Source organism: Gekko japonicus, unplaced genomic scaffold (genome assembly GCF_001447785.1).
Source record: "Gekko japonicus isolate JY-2015 unplaced genomic scaffold, Gekko_japonicus_V1.1 scaffold1483, whole genome shotgun sequence".
In the NCBI taxonomy this organism is placed as follows: domain Eukaryota; kingdom Metazoa; phylum Chordata; class Lepidosauria; order Squamata; family Gekkonidae; genus Gekko; species Gekko japonicus.
Window position 1 is genome coordinate 130,899 of NW_015163134.1, and position 18,394 is coordinate 149,292.

Below are 18,394 nucleotides of genomic sequence, written 5' to 3' on the forward strand. Positions count from 1 at the left end.
TCCAAAGAAACAATCCTCCACATGCATTCTAAGGTGCCACAGTCCCACAAAATGTCTCACACCAGCAGAAGTCTACATCAACAGCCTGGAGGAGGCAATCAGGACAGGACCTATATCACTCAGTGCCCTGTGCCTTCAATACTGTTGATATAATAGTAGCAATATAAATTGATGGTGGGATTTCTGTACAAATTTTTTTTAATTAAAGACTAGAAATATTTTTACAATGTTGTGAGAGTTGATTATTCAAAGACAAACCTTTTGCCGCAAATTTATAGAGAGATTCACATGCTTTAGACACAACTTCCTCTTCTGGGGAACTGAGCATCAACACCACCGTTGCAGCTTTCTTGCTTTCAACTGATAAAGGATCAAACTAGAAACAAAATGATAAAGATTACAAAAAAGGGAAAATCATATTAATCCTTGCTGCTTATTTTGGCAGCTCACAATGTCTGACAAAGAAGTAAGATATCGAGCATCCTTGTAATAAACGACTGGGAAATGCCCATTCCAGTGCTGGAGATGGGGAGGGTTGCTGTAAAAGAACAGAGAAGGAAATGAGAAAACACTCCGTGAATTGCTTCACTCCTCTCACCTTCCCAAAGTCAGTTCCCAAACTTTTGATTCTCTATTACTCTCTAGCATGAAACTAGTATACTAGAGTTGGACAAAAGACACATGATGTTAGCAACTTGTTACTACACACATAAATGAGTGATCTGGAAAGAGCTGGCAATGAATTACCCCGTGGGATGTTATTGACTCAGGACCCACACAGAAGTTCATGATTGGCCCAGCAGGATACCAACATTTTAGTCTCACAAGACTGTAGCCACTAATCATGTGTAAAGTTGACAGCCTCCTATGATAGATCTGAACAAACTGTGAATTCAAGACCCTTAAAATATAATGAACACAGACAGTTTTTTTTAAAAAAAATGAATTACAGTATTGCCACTTTTGTCTTCTTACTCAAACAAGGTATCTCAGGCTCCTACACAAAAGGTCGGGAGAGGCATGAATAGAGATCATTGTGAACTGTTCATTGAAGAGATCCGTTCAGCATGCAGGTGCAATCAAATGGCAAACAGGGATATAAAGAGGATGGCAAAGAAAAGGAAGAAAATACAGAGCAAGTCTGATGTCATGACATAAACCTACAGTTCACCCTCATCTGGAATCCATGCACAATATTGGTAAAGTTATTCCACAAAGAAAAAGGATACTAAGAATAGGGTTTAGTATTTGAAGACATAGCACTATTTTTGCAGATGAATAAAAGCAGCCTGGATAAGACAACACAATACAATTATATTTGTAAGCAGAACAGAAACTGTCATTTCCATTATCTCATCATAAAACGAAGTTGAAATAAGATGTAAGTGAAAGAGTAGCCAGGTGTCGAACTTGTTTTAACAAGGTATGATTGGGGCCCAACAGATGAGCAAGGTTCAATTAAACCACTATCTCCCTCAACTCTAGCAGTAATTGTTAGTATTGTCATCACTAGAGCACTGATATATAGCAAGACACAAACATTCTAGACGATCTCACTAGTGTTTCAGATCAGTCAAATGAGATATAACTCAGAAAGTAAAACACAAATAGCTCAGGCATTGCTAACTGTGAAAGTATTAAAGGTAAAGGTTTGCCTTCCTCAAAAACTAGTCGAATCCAACCCTAGGGGCGGTGCTAATCTCTATTTCCAAGCCGAAGAACCAGAGCTGTCTGAAGACATTTCCATGGTCATGTGGCCGGCATGAGTAAATGCCAAGGCACACGGAAAGCTGTTACCTTCCCACTGAAGCAGTACCTATTTATCTACTTGCAATTTCTTGCTTTTGAACTGCTAGGTTGGCAGGAGCTGGGGCCAGAGACGGGAGCTCACTCCGTCACATAGCACTCGGGTCTCGAACTGCTGAGCGACAGACCTTCCCATCTGCAGTTCAGCGTCTTAACCTCTGGGCCACTGTGGCCCCTTCCAACTGTGAAAGTAGCAGAGTATAAATAGAACTGAACTATATAGCTGACTGATGCATTTCCTATTAATCTTGCTTCTTCTTGCATCCTTAAGACTGAATGCCCTTGAATGATTACATAGAACTTCGGAACTTCATGCATCTACCTGAGCCAGTTTGGTGTAGTGGTTAAGTGTGCGGACTCTAATCCGGGAGAACCAGGTTTGATTCCCCACTCCTCCACTTGCACCTGTTGATGTGACCTTGGGTCAGTCACAAGCTCTGGCACAGCTGTTCCTGAAAGAGCAGTTTGTGTCAGAGTTCTCTCAGCCCCACCCACCTCACAGGGTGTCTGTTGTGGGGAGGGGAAGGAGTTTGTAAGCCGCTCTGAGACTCCAAGTGAAGGGCGGGGTATAAATTCAATCTCGTCTTCTTCTTCTTCTACCCGTTTCTTACTACAAACCCTCCGAAGTCCTCTAGTTAATGTCCAAACCAATATCAAGCCTCCTGTGAATTTATCATGTTGTTCCTCTGTCATATGACAGAGCTGTTTCAAGTACCAGTTTCACAAAGTCTCTCGCCTGCCTTTTCACACCTTTCTGTGAGCTCCAGCTATACTGCTGCTGACTGGAGCTTAGTATGTTCAGTGGAGCTTTTGCTCAGCTCTCTACACTGTTCCCCTGAAATGGGTAGAAATTATACAGTGTAAGTGCTCGGTGGATTGCATTCATCATGTCAAATGGGGATAAAGAAGGTTCTCCATACATTATGAATAAAGCTGGGAAAGTGTTGCAAGTCCCTTGGGGATCCAAAACATTCTTCAGGCAACAGGAATTACTTAATTGTTCTATACTAGGCAAGGCTCCAAGAAATTTTTGGCAACCTCTCTGTGTTGTTCTGATTGCTGAATAGCCAGCAAAGCATTCTCTCTAGAAAATAATTTCCGCAAAGCAAGGCAGCCAGTTTGGTCAAGGATAGTCGCAGACTTTGGCTGTACGTGGCACGTTCTGCACTGCTACAGCAGATTTCAAAAACAGAGCGGCCCTTCTTGTGCTACCTTCACATAGGTTCAGATCTCAAACGCCAGCTCTCCATGAGGCTGAACTGGTCAAAGCACTGTCATGACATGATTCCTGTTCAGCCAGCTGGAAGTGAGCCAAATATTCATTTCCATTTCTGACCTTTCTCAAACAGAGAACATGGTGCTGCGAAATCCAGCTGCTCTGACCCTATTTAAGAGACTGTTTGAAACTGACATAGCTTGAGAAAAGGGCAAAGCCTTGTCAAAGGCTTTTGCTCTTTATTTAGAATCAAACGGCTGAATGTAAAACTTTCCCAAAATAAGCCAAACGTTAAGAACTTCATTCTGCTCACTTTTTAAAAATTGTGTCTTCAGTTTGAACTGTCTGCTGTTTATGATACTTCATTTCCAGTGGCTATATTTGCAGGCACTAGGAATTAATATGCTGCACATTACTATTGATCTCAATCTTGTTATGCCTCATTCTACAACACACTGAAGCTATTTAAGATGTATATGAAGCACTTATAATCATACATTATTGATCACATACTATTATAGTTAGTATGTAACTCTCTGTCGTGTCTTAAGCAAGTAACTTTGCTCTGATAGATACTAGTAAAATGCTGCTCAGTTCAGCTCCCTGGAAATGCTGAAGGCAATGGGGAGGCTTTTGTCGTCAGCCCACAGAAGGGAGCCAGTGGGTGAAGGCTGACAAGCTTATTCTGTTGGTAGGATTTTCCACCACGAGGCTGCCTGGCTGTCTATTATTAAAAACATGTAGTATTTTCTGGGAGTTTTTAAAGAATAGTTTCACTTCCTTGACTTTCCCCCCTCATTTTTCTGTTTTGCAATACCAACTATGAGCTTTACATAGCAGGTTTTGTGAAGTTTTTTTAATCATTTATTTTTGGTGCTTTTTCAGGTTTTTTTTAAAAATGTGAAACTATCTCTGATGTTATATTTGTTCATGTGTTGTGTGCTGGAGTTGGATGCAGTTTGTACACTTAATAATTTTGATAATTTTTGGCTTCCAAATTATAAATTTGGGAGGGATTGTTTTCCTTTTTTTCATTTTACAGAGATAACACTCACATGCATACAACAAAACTATCTCTTTCGAGAGGAAAAGAACCATCTACTGTAATAAAAATGGGTATAGACAATGTTTGCAGAAAATTCAAATGATGAAGAATAACGGCTTGTTTTAATCTTACACCCAACCTCTTATTGCTATAAACAAAAACAGCAGGAAATGACAACATGCATGAAGTGATAGGCAGAACTAACATCTTTATTCCATGGCAACAGAATGAGTCAGTTACTGGGGTGGAGCAACCATGGAATGTTCTAGATCTAGCTATGGTCATCATCAGCACCGCAGGACTTTACCATGCATTTAACCGCATAAACCGCCACAAATTTCCATATGGTAAGCTAGTCATCTGTATTCATCCCCAGTGTAAAGAAACTGATGTTAAGCCACTATGGTCCTTTTCGCACTTGGATCTCATCCCTGGTTTTATTAGAGTTCCACTCGCAACACAATACCTTGCATTTATCCATGGTTATAACAGCATCCGTTTATCCCAGGACAAGTGTGGGGCAAAACTGGGGTGACCTCAGGGTATTGTGGAAACAAAAAATACCCCAAGATCATTACAGGGGTGAACTCGATTGTAGTGTAGAATGTAAAAATACCCCGAGAAAATTACAGGGGTGTGTAACAATTCCTTGTTTTAAGAGTGTGTGTGTCTCTTTAAATGTTTGGTTGCAATGCAGTGAATGCAGAGTAGAATGATTGAGAGAGACAAGTATGCTGTGATTGGAGGATGAGAGAGTGTGGGAGGAATTTTTGAAGTGAATCTGTGTGGGTGTGTCAGTGTGTCAGTTATGAGAGACAGTTATGAAAGTCAGTTGGAATTGTTCAGTTGGTGTTCAGTCAGTGAGGGTTATTATAGTTCTGTGTGAGATCTCAAAGAGGGCAGTATATAGGTCCTTAGCCTGAGTGGCTGACTCTAAAGGAAAAAGTGAATCCTGTTAATGTTGGAACTGAGTGTCAAACAAACAAAAGTAAAGGAAAAAAGGCTGTGTGTGTGATACATTTGAACAACATATTTACAAGTCCCTGTATCCTAAACAGTTACAGAATGACCAACCTCATATTTTGTTCTTAGTTCAATAAACCATCTTTTGTTTAAGTTATCCCAGAATTGAATTCAATCCTTCCTCAAGACCACATGGATTCCTGAAAAGCCTAGATCCTGGGTTACTTTACCAGAAAGAGGAACAGAGAGAAGGTTTGGAAATCCTTAAATTCCTGTGGGCAGCCGAATCTACCCAGTTTAATAAAGCAAAGAGCACAGTTAAAGGGAAAACCAGTCCTCCCAAAAGATAGGACGTCACAGGGTGAACTCGTGTGTAGTGTAGAATGTAAGTTCGGGGACAGGGTTGAACCAGGATTTAAGGTTTAGTGTGGAAAGGACCTATACTGATTATTGATATTAAGTAAGGTAGCTTATTTCGATACATTTTCAAATTTATAAATATACTGGAATACTGAGGTTATCAAACAACACCAAACCCTGATTTCAACATGATTTACACAGGGGTAGGCTGGCCCTTTAACTAATCGGGAAGGCTCCCGATGGACTGCTGCTTGGGCACAAACTAGCAGTGGCAATGAGAGGCACAGGTTCAGCTGCCGCCATCACCCATCACTGGGGCGGTATGGGAGGAACTGACATGCAAACCTGCACAGCCAGCAAGGTCTGAGCCAAAAAGCAGTCCCTGCACAGAGGCTGCTTGGTTTGGGCCAGTAACAGCACGAGAGGAGGGGATAGGCATGCCTGGAGCCATCATTGCTGCTGACTAGGTATGAACCAAGCATGTGCCCCCCCCCCCAAGCACAGACTGACATAATCAGGGTCTTATCTGCCCCTGCTGGCCCACACAAGTAAAGAACACAGGCCAAGACTGCATGACCAGATCAACTGACAGGGACAGCGTAGTTGTCAATACTGTATGTGTACTGGCTTCAGGGTGGTTTTCTAATAAGAGTTTTGAGTACACATAAGCATACTCAGAGGTCATTTTGGGGGGGATCGCAGAGGATCGCAGTTCCCGCGGGTGAGGTACGGGGGCGGGGCACATGACAAAGCCCCGCCCCCTGCTTCCGGCCGCCCTGCTTCCGGCCCTCATTCAGCCAGGAGGAGGCAGGAGAAGAGGGAGGGTAAGTTGCTTCCTCCCTGCCTCTCCCCACCCCTGCCTGCCTGGGGCCAGGGAGGGCCTTCGCGGGGCTTCCTTGCACTCCCGCCAGCCTTGCAGGTCCACCGCCGGGCCCCTCATGGGGCTTGGTAGTGGAGCTGCAAGGCCGCCAGCGGCGGCCGGGACCGTTGGGGGCAGGGTGTGTGGCCTTATGACACACTTCCAGTGATGTCAGGGGGTGTGGCCTTATGACACACTTCCGGTGATGTCAGGGGGTGTGGCATATGCCAATGAGTTATGCTAATGAGTTCCCCTAGCTCTTTTTCTATGAAACGACCCCTGAGCATACTCACTGATTTGAGGAAGTAAAGAGGACACAACTGGGTGAATTCAAAAACTTTTGCACAAACTTTATTTCTTAACGCATCAGTCATTGGAGCAAGGCAGTGATGTAAAAATGTACACAGGTCTTGCAGTTTTTTTATGCTATACCACAAAAAATCTGCTCTCCAGATAATTTTGTCCCCCTCCTGCTCATGAGGTGGCCGGGCAGTCTGAAATGGGGGCGAAATATTTTAGTTTGCCATCTGGTGTTTTAAATTATCTACTGGTATTAATGTATTTTATTTTTATAGTGATGTTTCAGGGCTCTTTTTGTAGCAGGAACTCTTTTGCATATTAGGCAACGCACCCCAATGTAGTCAATCCTCCACAAGCTTACAGAGCTCTTCTTACAGGGGCTACTGTAAGCTTGTGGAGGATTGACTACATTGGGGTGCGTTGCCTAATATGCAAAAGAGTTCCTGCTACAAAAAGAGCCCTGTCACCCAGAGCCCTGCAGTAGCAGGGATGGGTGATTCAGAAATCTAATAAACAATAATATTAAATACCCAACCAAGAAAGATAGGGTATACCTAAAGGTTGAGGGGGGGGGGGAATTATGCGATATACAAACAATGACCTATTCACTTGTGTGCCCAAAGCACTACAGGCAATGAGACATAACAAAGTGTCCGATGTGTTTCAGCCAAGCAGCCTCCATTAAAGGCTGACATGAAGGCTGTTTGCCGAAATACCTATGGCGCTTCGTTTATATTGTATTTGTATGTTGCATTTTTTCAGTCTTTTGGCTTACCCCATTTTTTATACTAAACACGAATAGGCTGCCTTTTGATAGTTTTGTTTATTGAGGTTCATGGGTGGGGGAAAGGGCTGCTTAGTTTTCAGCTTCATTGTTCATAGGCCTTAAATTCTTGTGGGTAACTTTAATGAAAACAAAATTTAAAAAAAACTTCCTAGAAGACAAAATTCTGGTTGCAAAAACCGAGGGCTTTTTTTTTTTTTTTTTTAAAGAGGTGCCGGAACTCTCAAGAGAGAAATGAAATTTTCAATCTGTATACTGAAAACTCATAAACTTCTAAGCATTTAAAAAATAACTTTGTTGAAGAGGTTCTGGAACTCCATTCTAGTGGGTTCTCCCAGGAAAAAAAAGCTCTGCATAAAACTATATTTCAGTATTAGGCTGGAAAGGATCAGGTGTTGCAAACAATGAGCTCAATCCCCAAGATCATTGTGATGAATTTTTCTCTATGCTAGCAATCTTGAGAGATCCTGGAAGTAGTTGGACTTGTTCACTTTTCACATTTCTAGCCACTACTCTTCAGGTTCTTTTTAGTTCTACAGGGAAACTTCCTGATCAGCCAGAAACTTTATACAAATGTCCTATCTCTGAGAAACATGCAGCCTTCCAGCAAGTTTCTGCCTACATGCCAAACTTTTGTTCCTCTTTTCTGCCCAAGCTTGCATGATATGCTTGTTACACTGTACTACTGACTGCTTTTTTGGATACCAAAAAAATCTGCATATCCAACCATACAATTTGTATTGTCCTTGAATCGCAGATCTAGATGCTGTTCAGCTTGGATTAATTAAAAAAATGAGATACTGCCAATTGGCTATGCTTTGGAGAGAAAAAGTTGAAAGTGAAGTCCTCAAGCATGGAAAATGTCTCCCTGCAAAGCACAAATGGAAGATGGTGCCTACTCCTCAGAAGAAGCCATGTTCAAGGGCAGGAGTGGATCTTTGGCTTGCAGAACTGTGCGCAAAACCCCAGCAAACCTCAACCCTTAACTCTTCAGAGAAAAGCAGGAAACCGGACCTCAGGCTTTCTCTCCATGAGTGCAAGAAGGAGGTGCCTTGTATATAAGGCTGTTAGTCAAGCTGCTGGTAATAAAAAAGAATAATTGAGATTCATGATGCTGCTGACACACAGAGATGGGACTAAATCATACTTTTTACTGATAATCTCGGCAGTTTAGCAAGGTTGTCTGTACTAGGCACACAGAAATATAAAGTATGGAGTTGAGTGATCCACACAGGTTTTGAGAAGTGTTTTTACACAGTATGCTGCCAAGCCTAAAAGAACAAGAGTCTGTGGGACCTACTGTGGGATCTGTAGGTGGTTATAGGCCAATAAAACAGTCAATCTTGACAAAAGAAAGAGCAAACAGAATTTGTCTGAGTAGCTGACATGCTCAGTGTTTGTACTAGGGCTTCTTTGTTTAACATATAAATTTACGGTATATAGAAAAGGGTGGTGATACGTACAGGTGATAAAATAATTTATGCCTGTAGAACCACAGAAGACTGAAAGGAGCAACTTCAAAAGGTCAAAACTACCAAACACTGATGGCTGACGAATAAAAATGATATGACATTCAGTTCTGATAATGTCAAAATGCTGTGAATGAAAGTAATCATAATGACACAGGTTTCACCTTCCAAGGTGGAACAGATTAGCCCCAGTACTCGACCATTCTCTTTATCTTTTTGGCCCTATGCATCACTCAGTGGAACTTTTTTTCCCCTCCCTAATGCTGCACAGATGAAGGCAGCACTAAAAGAATTAAGAGATGCACTGGCAAATTCCTTGAATAGTTTTGGTTCAACATTCCTTGGTTAAACACCAAATATTGTTTATGGATTATTTCATTAACACTGCAAGACAGGCAGAATAATCATCAGTTTTTTTGTTATCACATTCTTAACTTTTCCAAAGGTAACAGCTTTAGAAATGCTAACCACAGTTGATGACAACCACTCACTTTCTTCCAGTTAGATTTGCTGTATGAGTAATCAAATATATGAACAGAATACCCAAATCAGCGGTTTTCACAAAAGGTAAATGTTGGATTTTGGAAATGAATGTACATGTCTACTTAATTGAATGGCACCACAGTTGAAAGGGAAGGCAGAGGGGAAAGAGTTTGCATACCCTTTGCATACACAACACTGTATGTTTTAGAATTGATGGGTCGATCTGTTCCTACACCAGATTGCTTCTTTCTGCTGCTTCTACAGTGGTGAAAAACTTAATGGGAAGGTCCTCAGCCAACTTCACAACATAAGAAACAAACACTATGGGAAATGGAGAGGCATCTTGATACCACCTGATGTTGGGAGTTTTTCGAAAGAATTCCACAATAACCATGAAAAAAAAATTGATCCCACATTTATTTTGCAGTTCTCTGTTTGGACCATTCCAAATTCTAATATTAATTGATGGTAAGACTCTTCATACCTCAACGTTCACATAAATCAATTGCAGCAGTCCTACACTTAACAACTGAAATAATGTCAACATTCAATACATTAACACATTCTCACTAACACCTGAGACCTAAAAGCATTCAGTGGTAGAAATATCAATTCTATCCATTTCAATGGCACTTATGTCCATGTAATGATAAGAACATAAGAAGAGCCTTACGGGACAAACCAGTGGGCCATCTACTCTAGCATCCTGTCTCACACCATGGCCAACCGGTTCCTCTGAACGGCCAACAACACAGCACAGAGGCTGAGGCCTTCCCCTGATGTTGCCTCCTGACTCTGGGATTCAGAGGATTAGTGCCTTTAAATGTACTGATTCCCCTCAGTCACCATGGCTAGTAGCCATTGATAGACTTATCCTCCCTTAATCTGTCCTTAGCCATTAAGCCCATTGAGAGCCAGTTTGGTGTAGTGGTTAAGAATGGCGGACTCTAATTGTGGAGAACCAGGTTTGATTCCCCACTCCTTCACATGCAGCCAGCTGGGCGATCTTGGGTCAGTCACAAATCTCTCAGAACTGTTCTCTCAAGAGCAGTTCTCTCAGAGCTCTCTTGGCCCCACCTACCTCACAGGGTGTCTGTTGTGGGGAGAGGAAGGAAAGGAGATTTTAAGCCCCTCTGAGACTCCAAATGAAGGACAGGGTATAAATCCAATTCTTCTCCTTCTGTATTACTATATGTGGACTGTGTAGTTTTCTTCTGCTGATAAACAGCTTCTTTCTGTTGCACTGTAAACTTCTGCGTAAAAGTCTTTTTAAAAGAATACCTATTCCTCAAGCAAATCTTCCTTTCCACCTCTGGATAGGGTTGCCAACTCCAGGTTGGAAAATTCCTAGAGATTTGGGGATGTAGCCTGGGGAAGGCAGGTTTTAGGGAGGGGAGGGACCTCAATGAGGTATAACGTCACAGCCATTTTCTCCATGGAAACTAATCTTGGTAGTTTGGAGAGCAGTTGTAATTCCAGGAAATCTTCAGGCCCCACCTGGAGGAGGAGGAGGAGGAGAGGAGATTGGATTTATACCCCGCCCTTCACTACCCAAAGGTGTCTCAGAGCAGCTTACAAACTCCTTTCCCTTCCCCTCCCCACAACAGACACCCTGGGCGGAGCTGAGAGAGCTCTTGACAGAAACTGCTCTTTTTCAAGAACAGCTTTTATCAGAGCTACGGCATGCCCAAGGCCATCCAGCCAGGATGAGTGGGGAATCAAACCTGGTTCTCCCAGATTAGAGTCCGCGCACTTAAGCACTACACCAAACCTGGAGACAGGCAACACTATCCTCTTGATGAGGATCTGTGCGTTTAAGATGGGGATATAAATCTACATACCTAATTCAAGTCTCTGTTAAAGGGTCAGATGCTTTGTTGACATGGTCAAAATTCACAAATAATCAGATGAGCTGTATAGTTCAAGCCTACTAAACTATGCCCCACAAAGAGGGATAGTCTCCAGATTTAAAACCAAGATTATACATTACTTTCCCTTCTTTTTCCTTTTGCAGCTGAAATACATATGCTTCTAGATTATTTTATACATTTGTAAAGTGGAGAGGGACAAGGCTTACAGACAAGATTCTTTATAAAATTATTGTGACTGATTGCTCTGTTTATGCACACAGTCCAAACAAAACAAAAAGAGAGATTATTTCTGCAAGGACATATTTAGAGGGACAAGGGGAGGCAAGTGGGAGTAGAAGCTTGAAGGAGGACAACAAATTTGGAAGGTATAATTGTGGCACAACTGCATTCCTAAAACAGGCTATATTTTATAAACTTACCACATCCTTAGGAGGAGGCTCCACTTCCTTTTTAATTTTTTTACCCATTCTAAAAACAAACAAAAGAACAGAAGATGAACAAACTACAATTTTTTTAGAAAAAGAAAAAGATCTCTGAAAATAGAAAACTAGGACTCAGGAACCAGGCTGGTCTAGACCTTTCCCCCCAGTAAGGTAGTTTTTTTACTTGCATGGATTTTTTTACATGAGAGGACATTAAAAAATGACAGCTCCCTTTTGCAATCTAGAATAGTTCATTATACTTGCTTGGATTGGGGGGGACACACATTCAGGTAGGGTTGCCAGGTCCCCTCATCGCTCCAGCGGGGGGATTTGGAGGGTGTTCCAAGAGTGGGTGGGGATGCTCCAAGCCCCACCCCCCAAGCCCTGCTCCCAAGAGCGACCACCCGCCTGGTCAGCCCTCTCCCTCCCCTCCTGCCCGATTTAAAGGGCTTCAGTTGATTGGCAGGGACCACATGGCCCGCTGACCAGCTGGAGGGTCATTTAAATCTAACAGGAGGGAGGGAAGGGGCAGTCGCTGGAGGGCCCTTTAAATCTAGTAGGAGGGAGGGAGAGGGGCGGTCTTGTGAGATGACCCCCACTCTTTGGGGGGGGTTGATCAGACAGCATTTTTATTTATTCCTAATTTATTTCTGTTCAAAATTTTAGAATCAGTCAGGCATAGTAACTATATGTTTCTGTAGTTTTTCTGGATGCTTGTGGGAAAGATCATTCATAAGGCATGCACAATGCACTGCAGTTACCCGACAAACCTGTCAAAAATCTGTAATATTCCTTGGCATGTAATGCAATGCTATGAGAACAAAATGATCCTGAAACAGCATACTGGACATGAAGGGAACCTCTGGGGAAATAATTCTAAATCTGAACTCAAATACATTTGGAACCAAGGTTCCCTGTTTCAGTGCTGAATGGAAGAGCGAGCGGCTCTTTATGATGTGGGCCAAAATGGAGCCTATCTACTGTCTGCTTTTTCCTACCTTTATAAAAGCCACTCAGATCAGCTCTAGAAACCTTTTCCTTATCTTATGCAGAACACAGAATGGGGTTCAGAGCCAGCTGTCAGTAATTAGTGTGCTGCAAAGATCGTATTTGTTCCTTTATTAAACAATGTTATAATTTACAGATAGGAATTGTATTTGGCCAACATGGAACATATTTATTAAAACGGGTAAATGGAAAACTGAAAAGAAAGAGAATTGGTGGTCATTGTAGAATATGAACAAGACAATGAAAGCACCTAGGAGATTGATGTATATGGATCACTGCCAAGAAAAAAAAGGTACTTTGAAAATAGAATTATAGAAATAACTGTAGATCATGAAAAAACCCAAAAGCGAAAATTGGGATCTACTACTGTCATCCACAGGCTGATGTTCATACTGTATATCAGGGCTCCCCAATGTGGGTGCCACAACACCAAGCCAACGCCTTTCCTGGTGCCCCACCAAGAGTTTTCAGAAAGTGAGCGAGTCCAAGTGGGGCTGGAGGGCCCTTTATCTTCAGATTGGCCACTGGAGATCTGATTGGCTATGTTGGTTTTTTTTAAAGCTGCTTTGGCAGCCACTGCACAAGGATCACCACTGTGTGACTAAAGGTAAGGTTTGTATATGCAAGGAAGTATTTTTAAACAATATGTTCCATTTAAAAGGCATCCTGTTAAGCAGATCTTCTGCCTGAAATGTTCAAGAGTTTAATATTCAAGTGATGCATCACCTCACTTCCTGACATTTTGTGGTGGACTCTATCTCTTGTGACAGTCATTTTGTGGTCGGCTGGCTTTCGAGCAAGGGAACCATTACCTCTACCTTACTTCCTGCAGCAACCATTTTGTGGTTGCATCCACCACCTTTTGTCAAAATTCCAAAGGTACCTGTAGGTTCAAAAAGGTTGGGGACCTCTACTGTATATAATCATGCTGTGTGACTACAAAAACCATCGTAACTCAGTCAATCCAGCATAACATACACATCAATAACAACATAAAGACAGGCATCAGATTAGGAAAATGTGAATGATATAACTGAGGACCGCAGAAGAAAACAGTATTTTGAAATAAGGATACAGAGTCATTTTTCTATACAGTTAAACTCTACTGCGTTCCCATAACAGAAATGCATGTACAGTAACTTATTACAAACTATGTTTGAACACACACACACACACACACACACACACATATCATTTTTCATTAGAAACCAGACTGTCGGTAGACCGACATTATGAGTGATATATGGATTTCCCAACCAGTGTTCATAGAGGAGACTCAAGAAGAGGGAAGGGGATGTTTAACCTTTTAGAGTCTGCTAATTCTCCTCCCTACAGATCTTGCAAAATTCCTAAACAAAAGCATTCAGGCTTCCCACATAAAAAGCAATTTACCATATTGATTTTATTTTGTCTGTGATTCTACGTACTGAACTTAACAATATATGCTCCTTAAGTGTGCCCTCATCCATTTATAACATAAATGGAGTAACGTCATAGTTTTGCCTCTGGGAGAACAGAGGGTATCCAAATAGCTTCAACGACAGGAAACAAAATGAACCAATATGTATGGAGTACTTATTTTAAAATCACTGAATTGATTCTACAGGGCTGTTAACCTTGCCCTCCCATTTATGATAGTGTTAAGTGAGTATCTAACCTCACCATCTTGAACTGATCAGTCGTTTTGCTCCCTGCAAGTTGTGACTACACAAGCTTCATGGTGTTGGAGAATCAAATGTTCACCTTGGGATTCACTTAAAACGTTTTTGAAGCATGTACCTTCCAAATGTGCTGCTTTTGTATATTAAAAATGCATTTTGAATTCAATAACAACAATTAAGAGCACAAAGATTTGTGAAGAACAAGCATTCATATGAAGCAATTATGAGGTTATTGGGCTAACAGCCTTTTGGCCTCACTTCAGAAACTTAATTACCTCCTTCATTGTGGCGCCTACAAAGAGGATTCAAATAAATTCTGCCTTTCCCAACAAGTACAGCTAGTTCATTGCTTCATTCTCAAAGCAGAACAAAATAAAACAAGTGACGTTTTTGCATACTAGCAACCTCAAAAGCAAACATATTGTTCTGTTTAAGGAGAATTATCCCTCCCGGATGACCCAGCCTTAGTCTGATCATGTCAGATCTCAAAAGATAAAAAGGATCAGCCCTGGTTAGTATTTGGATGGGAGACCATCAAAGAAGTCCAGGGTCACTACACAAGAGGCAGGTAATGGCAAACCACCTCCGTTTGTTGCCTTGAACACCCTACAGGGTTGCCATAAATTGGCTGTGACTTGATGGCATTTTCCACCACCGAATCACAACAATGTACACAGATGTTGAGCAATTAAGGAACAAGTGCCCTTTTGCTCTCAGTTATGCAAATGGCTGGTTGATTAGCTTGCACAACTGGTACAGAGTGATACAATCATTATCACTTTGAGCCAATACTTTCCTGCTTTTATTCATAAAAGCCTCATTCTTCCCAAACTGTGTTCCCAACCTGAACAGAGCAAACCATATTTAATATAGTGCAACAGAGGTTATTTAAAAGACAGTACTCATAAATGGACAAAAAGGAAGTGGATGACACACTCCTCTGTCATGTTGTGGCTCCACCTCACAAAATTTCCACTCATTGTATGAAGAGAAGGAGAAGAAAAATGAGTTACAATTTGTAGCCTGCAGAGTAATTAAAGGTAAAGGTAAAGGTTCCCTTGCTTGAAAGCCAGTCGAATCCGACTCTAGGGTTGCAGTGCTCATCTCCATTTCAAAGCCAAAGAGCCAGTGCTGTCTGAAGACGTTTCCGTGGTCATGTGGCCGGCATGACTAAACACTAAGGCGCACGGAACGCTGTTACCTTCCCACCGAAGTGGTACCTATTTATTTACTTGCAATTTCTTGCTTTCGAACTGCTAGGTTGGCAGGAGCTGGAACTAGACATGTGAGCTCACTCCATCATGCGGCACCCGGGTCTCAAACTGCTGAACTACTGACCTTCCACAGCCTGCAGTTCAGCATCTTAACCACTTGAGCCACCGCAGCTCCCAAGTAAGCAGAGTAATTAGGGCTGGACTAAACATAGAGAAGGCAGTCCTGTGTCTACTCCATCCTTGTATAAAGCAGGGTCTATGCGGAGGATCTTGTTTTTACATAAAGGTTGCCCAGGGATGGGGCAAACTGAACCCCAGCCCCGTCTCACTGCGTTCTATCACTGCAGGTACTTTTCTCCTTGCCTGACTCCAGAGGCAAGCCAGGAGAGAGAGAGCAAAGTGCTTGAAACAGCATGGTGAGTTAAAGCAGCACAGGGTTCAGCTCCTGGCACCTGCACACACCTTAGACTCCACGCCCCCACTTTGATCATAAATGGAGGGGCAATCACTTGAGTAAATAACTTGGCTGCTCCCACCACACACACATAACACAGTTTCTGGGACAGTCTCCCTTGTCCTTATATTACACTATCCATCTGTCCAAGGACCCAAGCCTGGGTCCCCACTCCTTTTTACGTGAGCAGCACTAGTCCTGTGGGTCCTCAGGTTTAAATGCACACAAATAAAGCAGTCCTTTGTAAAAATATATAAAGGTTTATTGAATAATTTTAAAAAATGAGTATCACTATGCAGTATAGTCTCTACGACTTATTTATTTATTTATTTATTTATATTTGCATTTATATCCCGCCCTATCCTGAAGGCTCAGGGCGGCTAACAGGGGCACAAGGTGCCAGGTTAAAACAATAACATATAGTTTAAAACATTTAAAACAATAACATATAATTTAGTTTAAAACAATAAATTACAGTCAGATATAACAATTTACAGCAAATTTCAGTAAGATGGGAAGATCTTAACCACGCTAGCTACTGACGATCTCAATCTCAGAACCGTGTCCAGTGCCACGCTCCACCCTTGGGGGGCCAGGCAATCAGGTGTTAGATTCGCTAGGGCATAGGGGTACAGATGGAATAATGACGGCGGCGGCTCCTATCCAAAGGCCTGGCGGAAGAGCTCCGTCTTACAGGCCCTGCGGAACTGAGAAAGGTCCCGCAGGGCCCGGATCTCCTCCGGGAGCTCCTGCCACCAGGTAGGAGCCGCCACCGAAAATGCCCTAGCCCTAGTCACAGCAAATTTAACTTCTCTCGGGCCTGGAATTTCCAGGAGATGCCTCCCTCCCGACCGAAGTGCCCTTAGCAGCAAGAAATAAAAAAGCTGACATTCTTTCTAATACACTTAACACCTGGTATTAGATGGCACATCTTCTTGCAGCATAAAAGTCCAAGCTGTAGCCTAAAGGGTTCTATACATTGTAGTCCATCATGATGTAGCATAATATATCAAAGCATACTAACATGGCACAAGCATACAGTTAGCATGGCTTCCCTCTGGCCTATAGCCCTCTGGCACCAGGTGGTCTCTTGGATCCAATCAGGGTTCTCACTTGATGGAACTCTCCAGAAGATGTTAATAGCCACTCCTAATTCCCCCCACCCATCTAGTTACACAACTGAGCACAGTCTCACGATTAACCAATTACCACATTCTTGAATCTGGCCTTGAAAGCAGAGTTGCCAGGTCCCTCCTGGCAACCAGTCGGGTACCGGGAGCAAAAGTGAGGCCCATCCAACTAAAACGACATGTCTACGTCACTGCCCACTTGACCCAGAAGTGTCACTACTGCTTCCAGGACGCTGGGGCAATGCTCTGGTATTTCGACAAAAACTCTATGGTAAATTTGGCTTCCACCAGAGAGTTTTTGCCCAAATACCAGAATGTTGCCCACCCCAATGTCCCGGAAGTGATACAGTCACTTCCGGGTCACATGGGCAGTTATGTTGACACGTTGCTGCATTTGAGAGGATTTTCCCTCTTTTTGGGGGGGTAGGTTCCCCCCAGCACCCAGCTGATTGCCGGCAGGGAGGTGGGGCCTGGCACCAGGGGATCCCCCCACTTCCACCAGGAAGTCTGGCAACACTATTTGAAAGAGACAAGGATGGCATCAGCAGGAAGACCCAAACTATGGACACCTGCTAATTGGTGCAGATCTGCTAATAATCACATTAACCCTTGAGAGGTAATTAGGATGCTTTGCCTCACACCATGTGATTCCAAATAAATGCAAACGACAAAATGCCAAAAAATGCTGTTTCTGTCCATTAACACTGATCATATTTCTGAAGGTTACTATATGTGCCATTCTCCCCTCCAAGCTTACCACTGAGACCCTATCTTTCTCCCCAGAACTTAGCTACAGTAACCCATGCAATGGTCACTTCTAGTTTTGATTACTGCAATTTGCTCTACGTAAGCTTACCCTTGAGGCTGTCCTGGAAGTTACAGCTGGTACAAAATGCGGTGGCTCGCACAGTGACGCCTGTGCGAACAGGTGCTCTCCTAATTGCATTAGTTGCTGGTTGAGTTCCAGATTCGCTTCAAGGTGTTGATAGTAACCTACAAAGCCTTACATAGCCTGGGACCAACATATCTGAGGGATCGCCTTTTCCCATACATGCTCCGGAGAGCCTTACACCCTGGCCCGAAAGTCTTGCCTTGACCAGGGTCGGGCTTTTTCTGCCCTGGCCCCTGCCTGGTGGAACATGCTTCCCACTGAGATCAGGACACTGCAGGATCTTCTTCAATTCCGCAGGGCCTGTAAGACAGAGCTGTTCTGCCAGGCCTTCACCTGAGGGGGCAGACATCCATCTACGGCCTCCCTGAGATTTCTGTCTCCCATCCAATAATAGCTGGCTATATCCATCTGCACCAATGGGCCGGGGACCTCTCGCAACCAGCCAATTTCTGTCTTT

At 42.8% G+C, this 18,394-nt stretch overlaps 1 protein-coding gene across 1 annotated transcript in view; it reads right to left on the reverse strand.

Annotated features, from left to right (window-relative positions):
* ARMC3 (armadillo repeat containing 3) overlaps positions 1-18,394 on the reverse strand; it is a 72,086-nt gene that overhangs the window by 52,214 nt on the left and 1,478 nt on the right. The window contains 2 exon segments of the mRNA XM_015406957.1: positions 259-376; positions 11,576-11,624. Of these exon segments, the coding sequence (XP_015262443.1) occupies positions 259-376; positions 11,576-11,624 (167 nt within the window).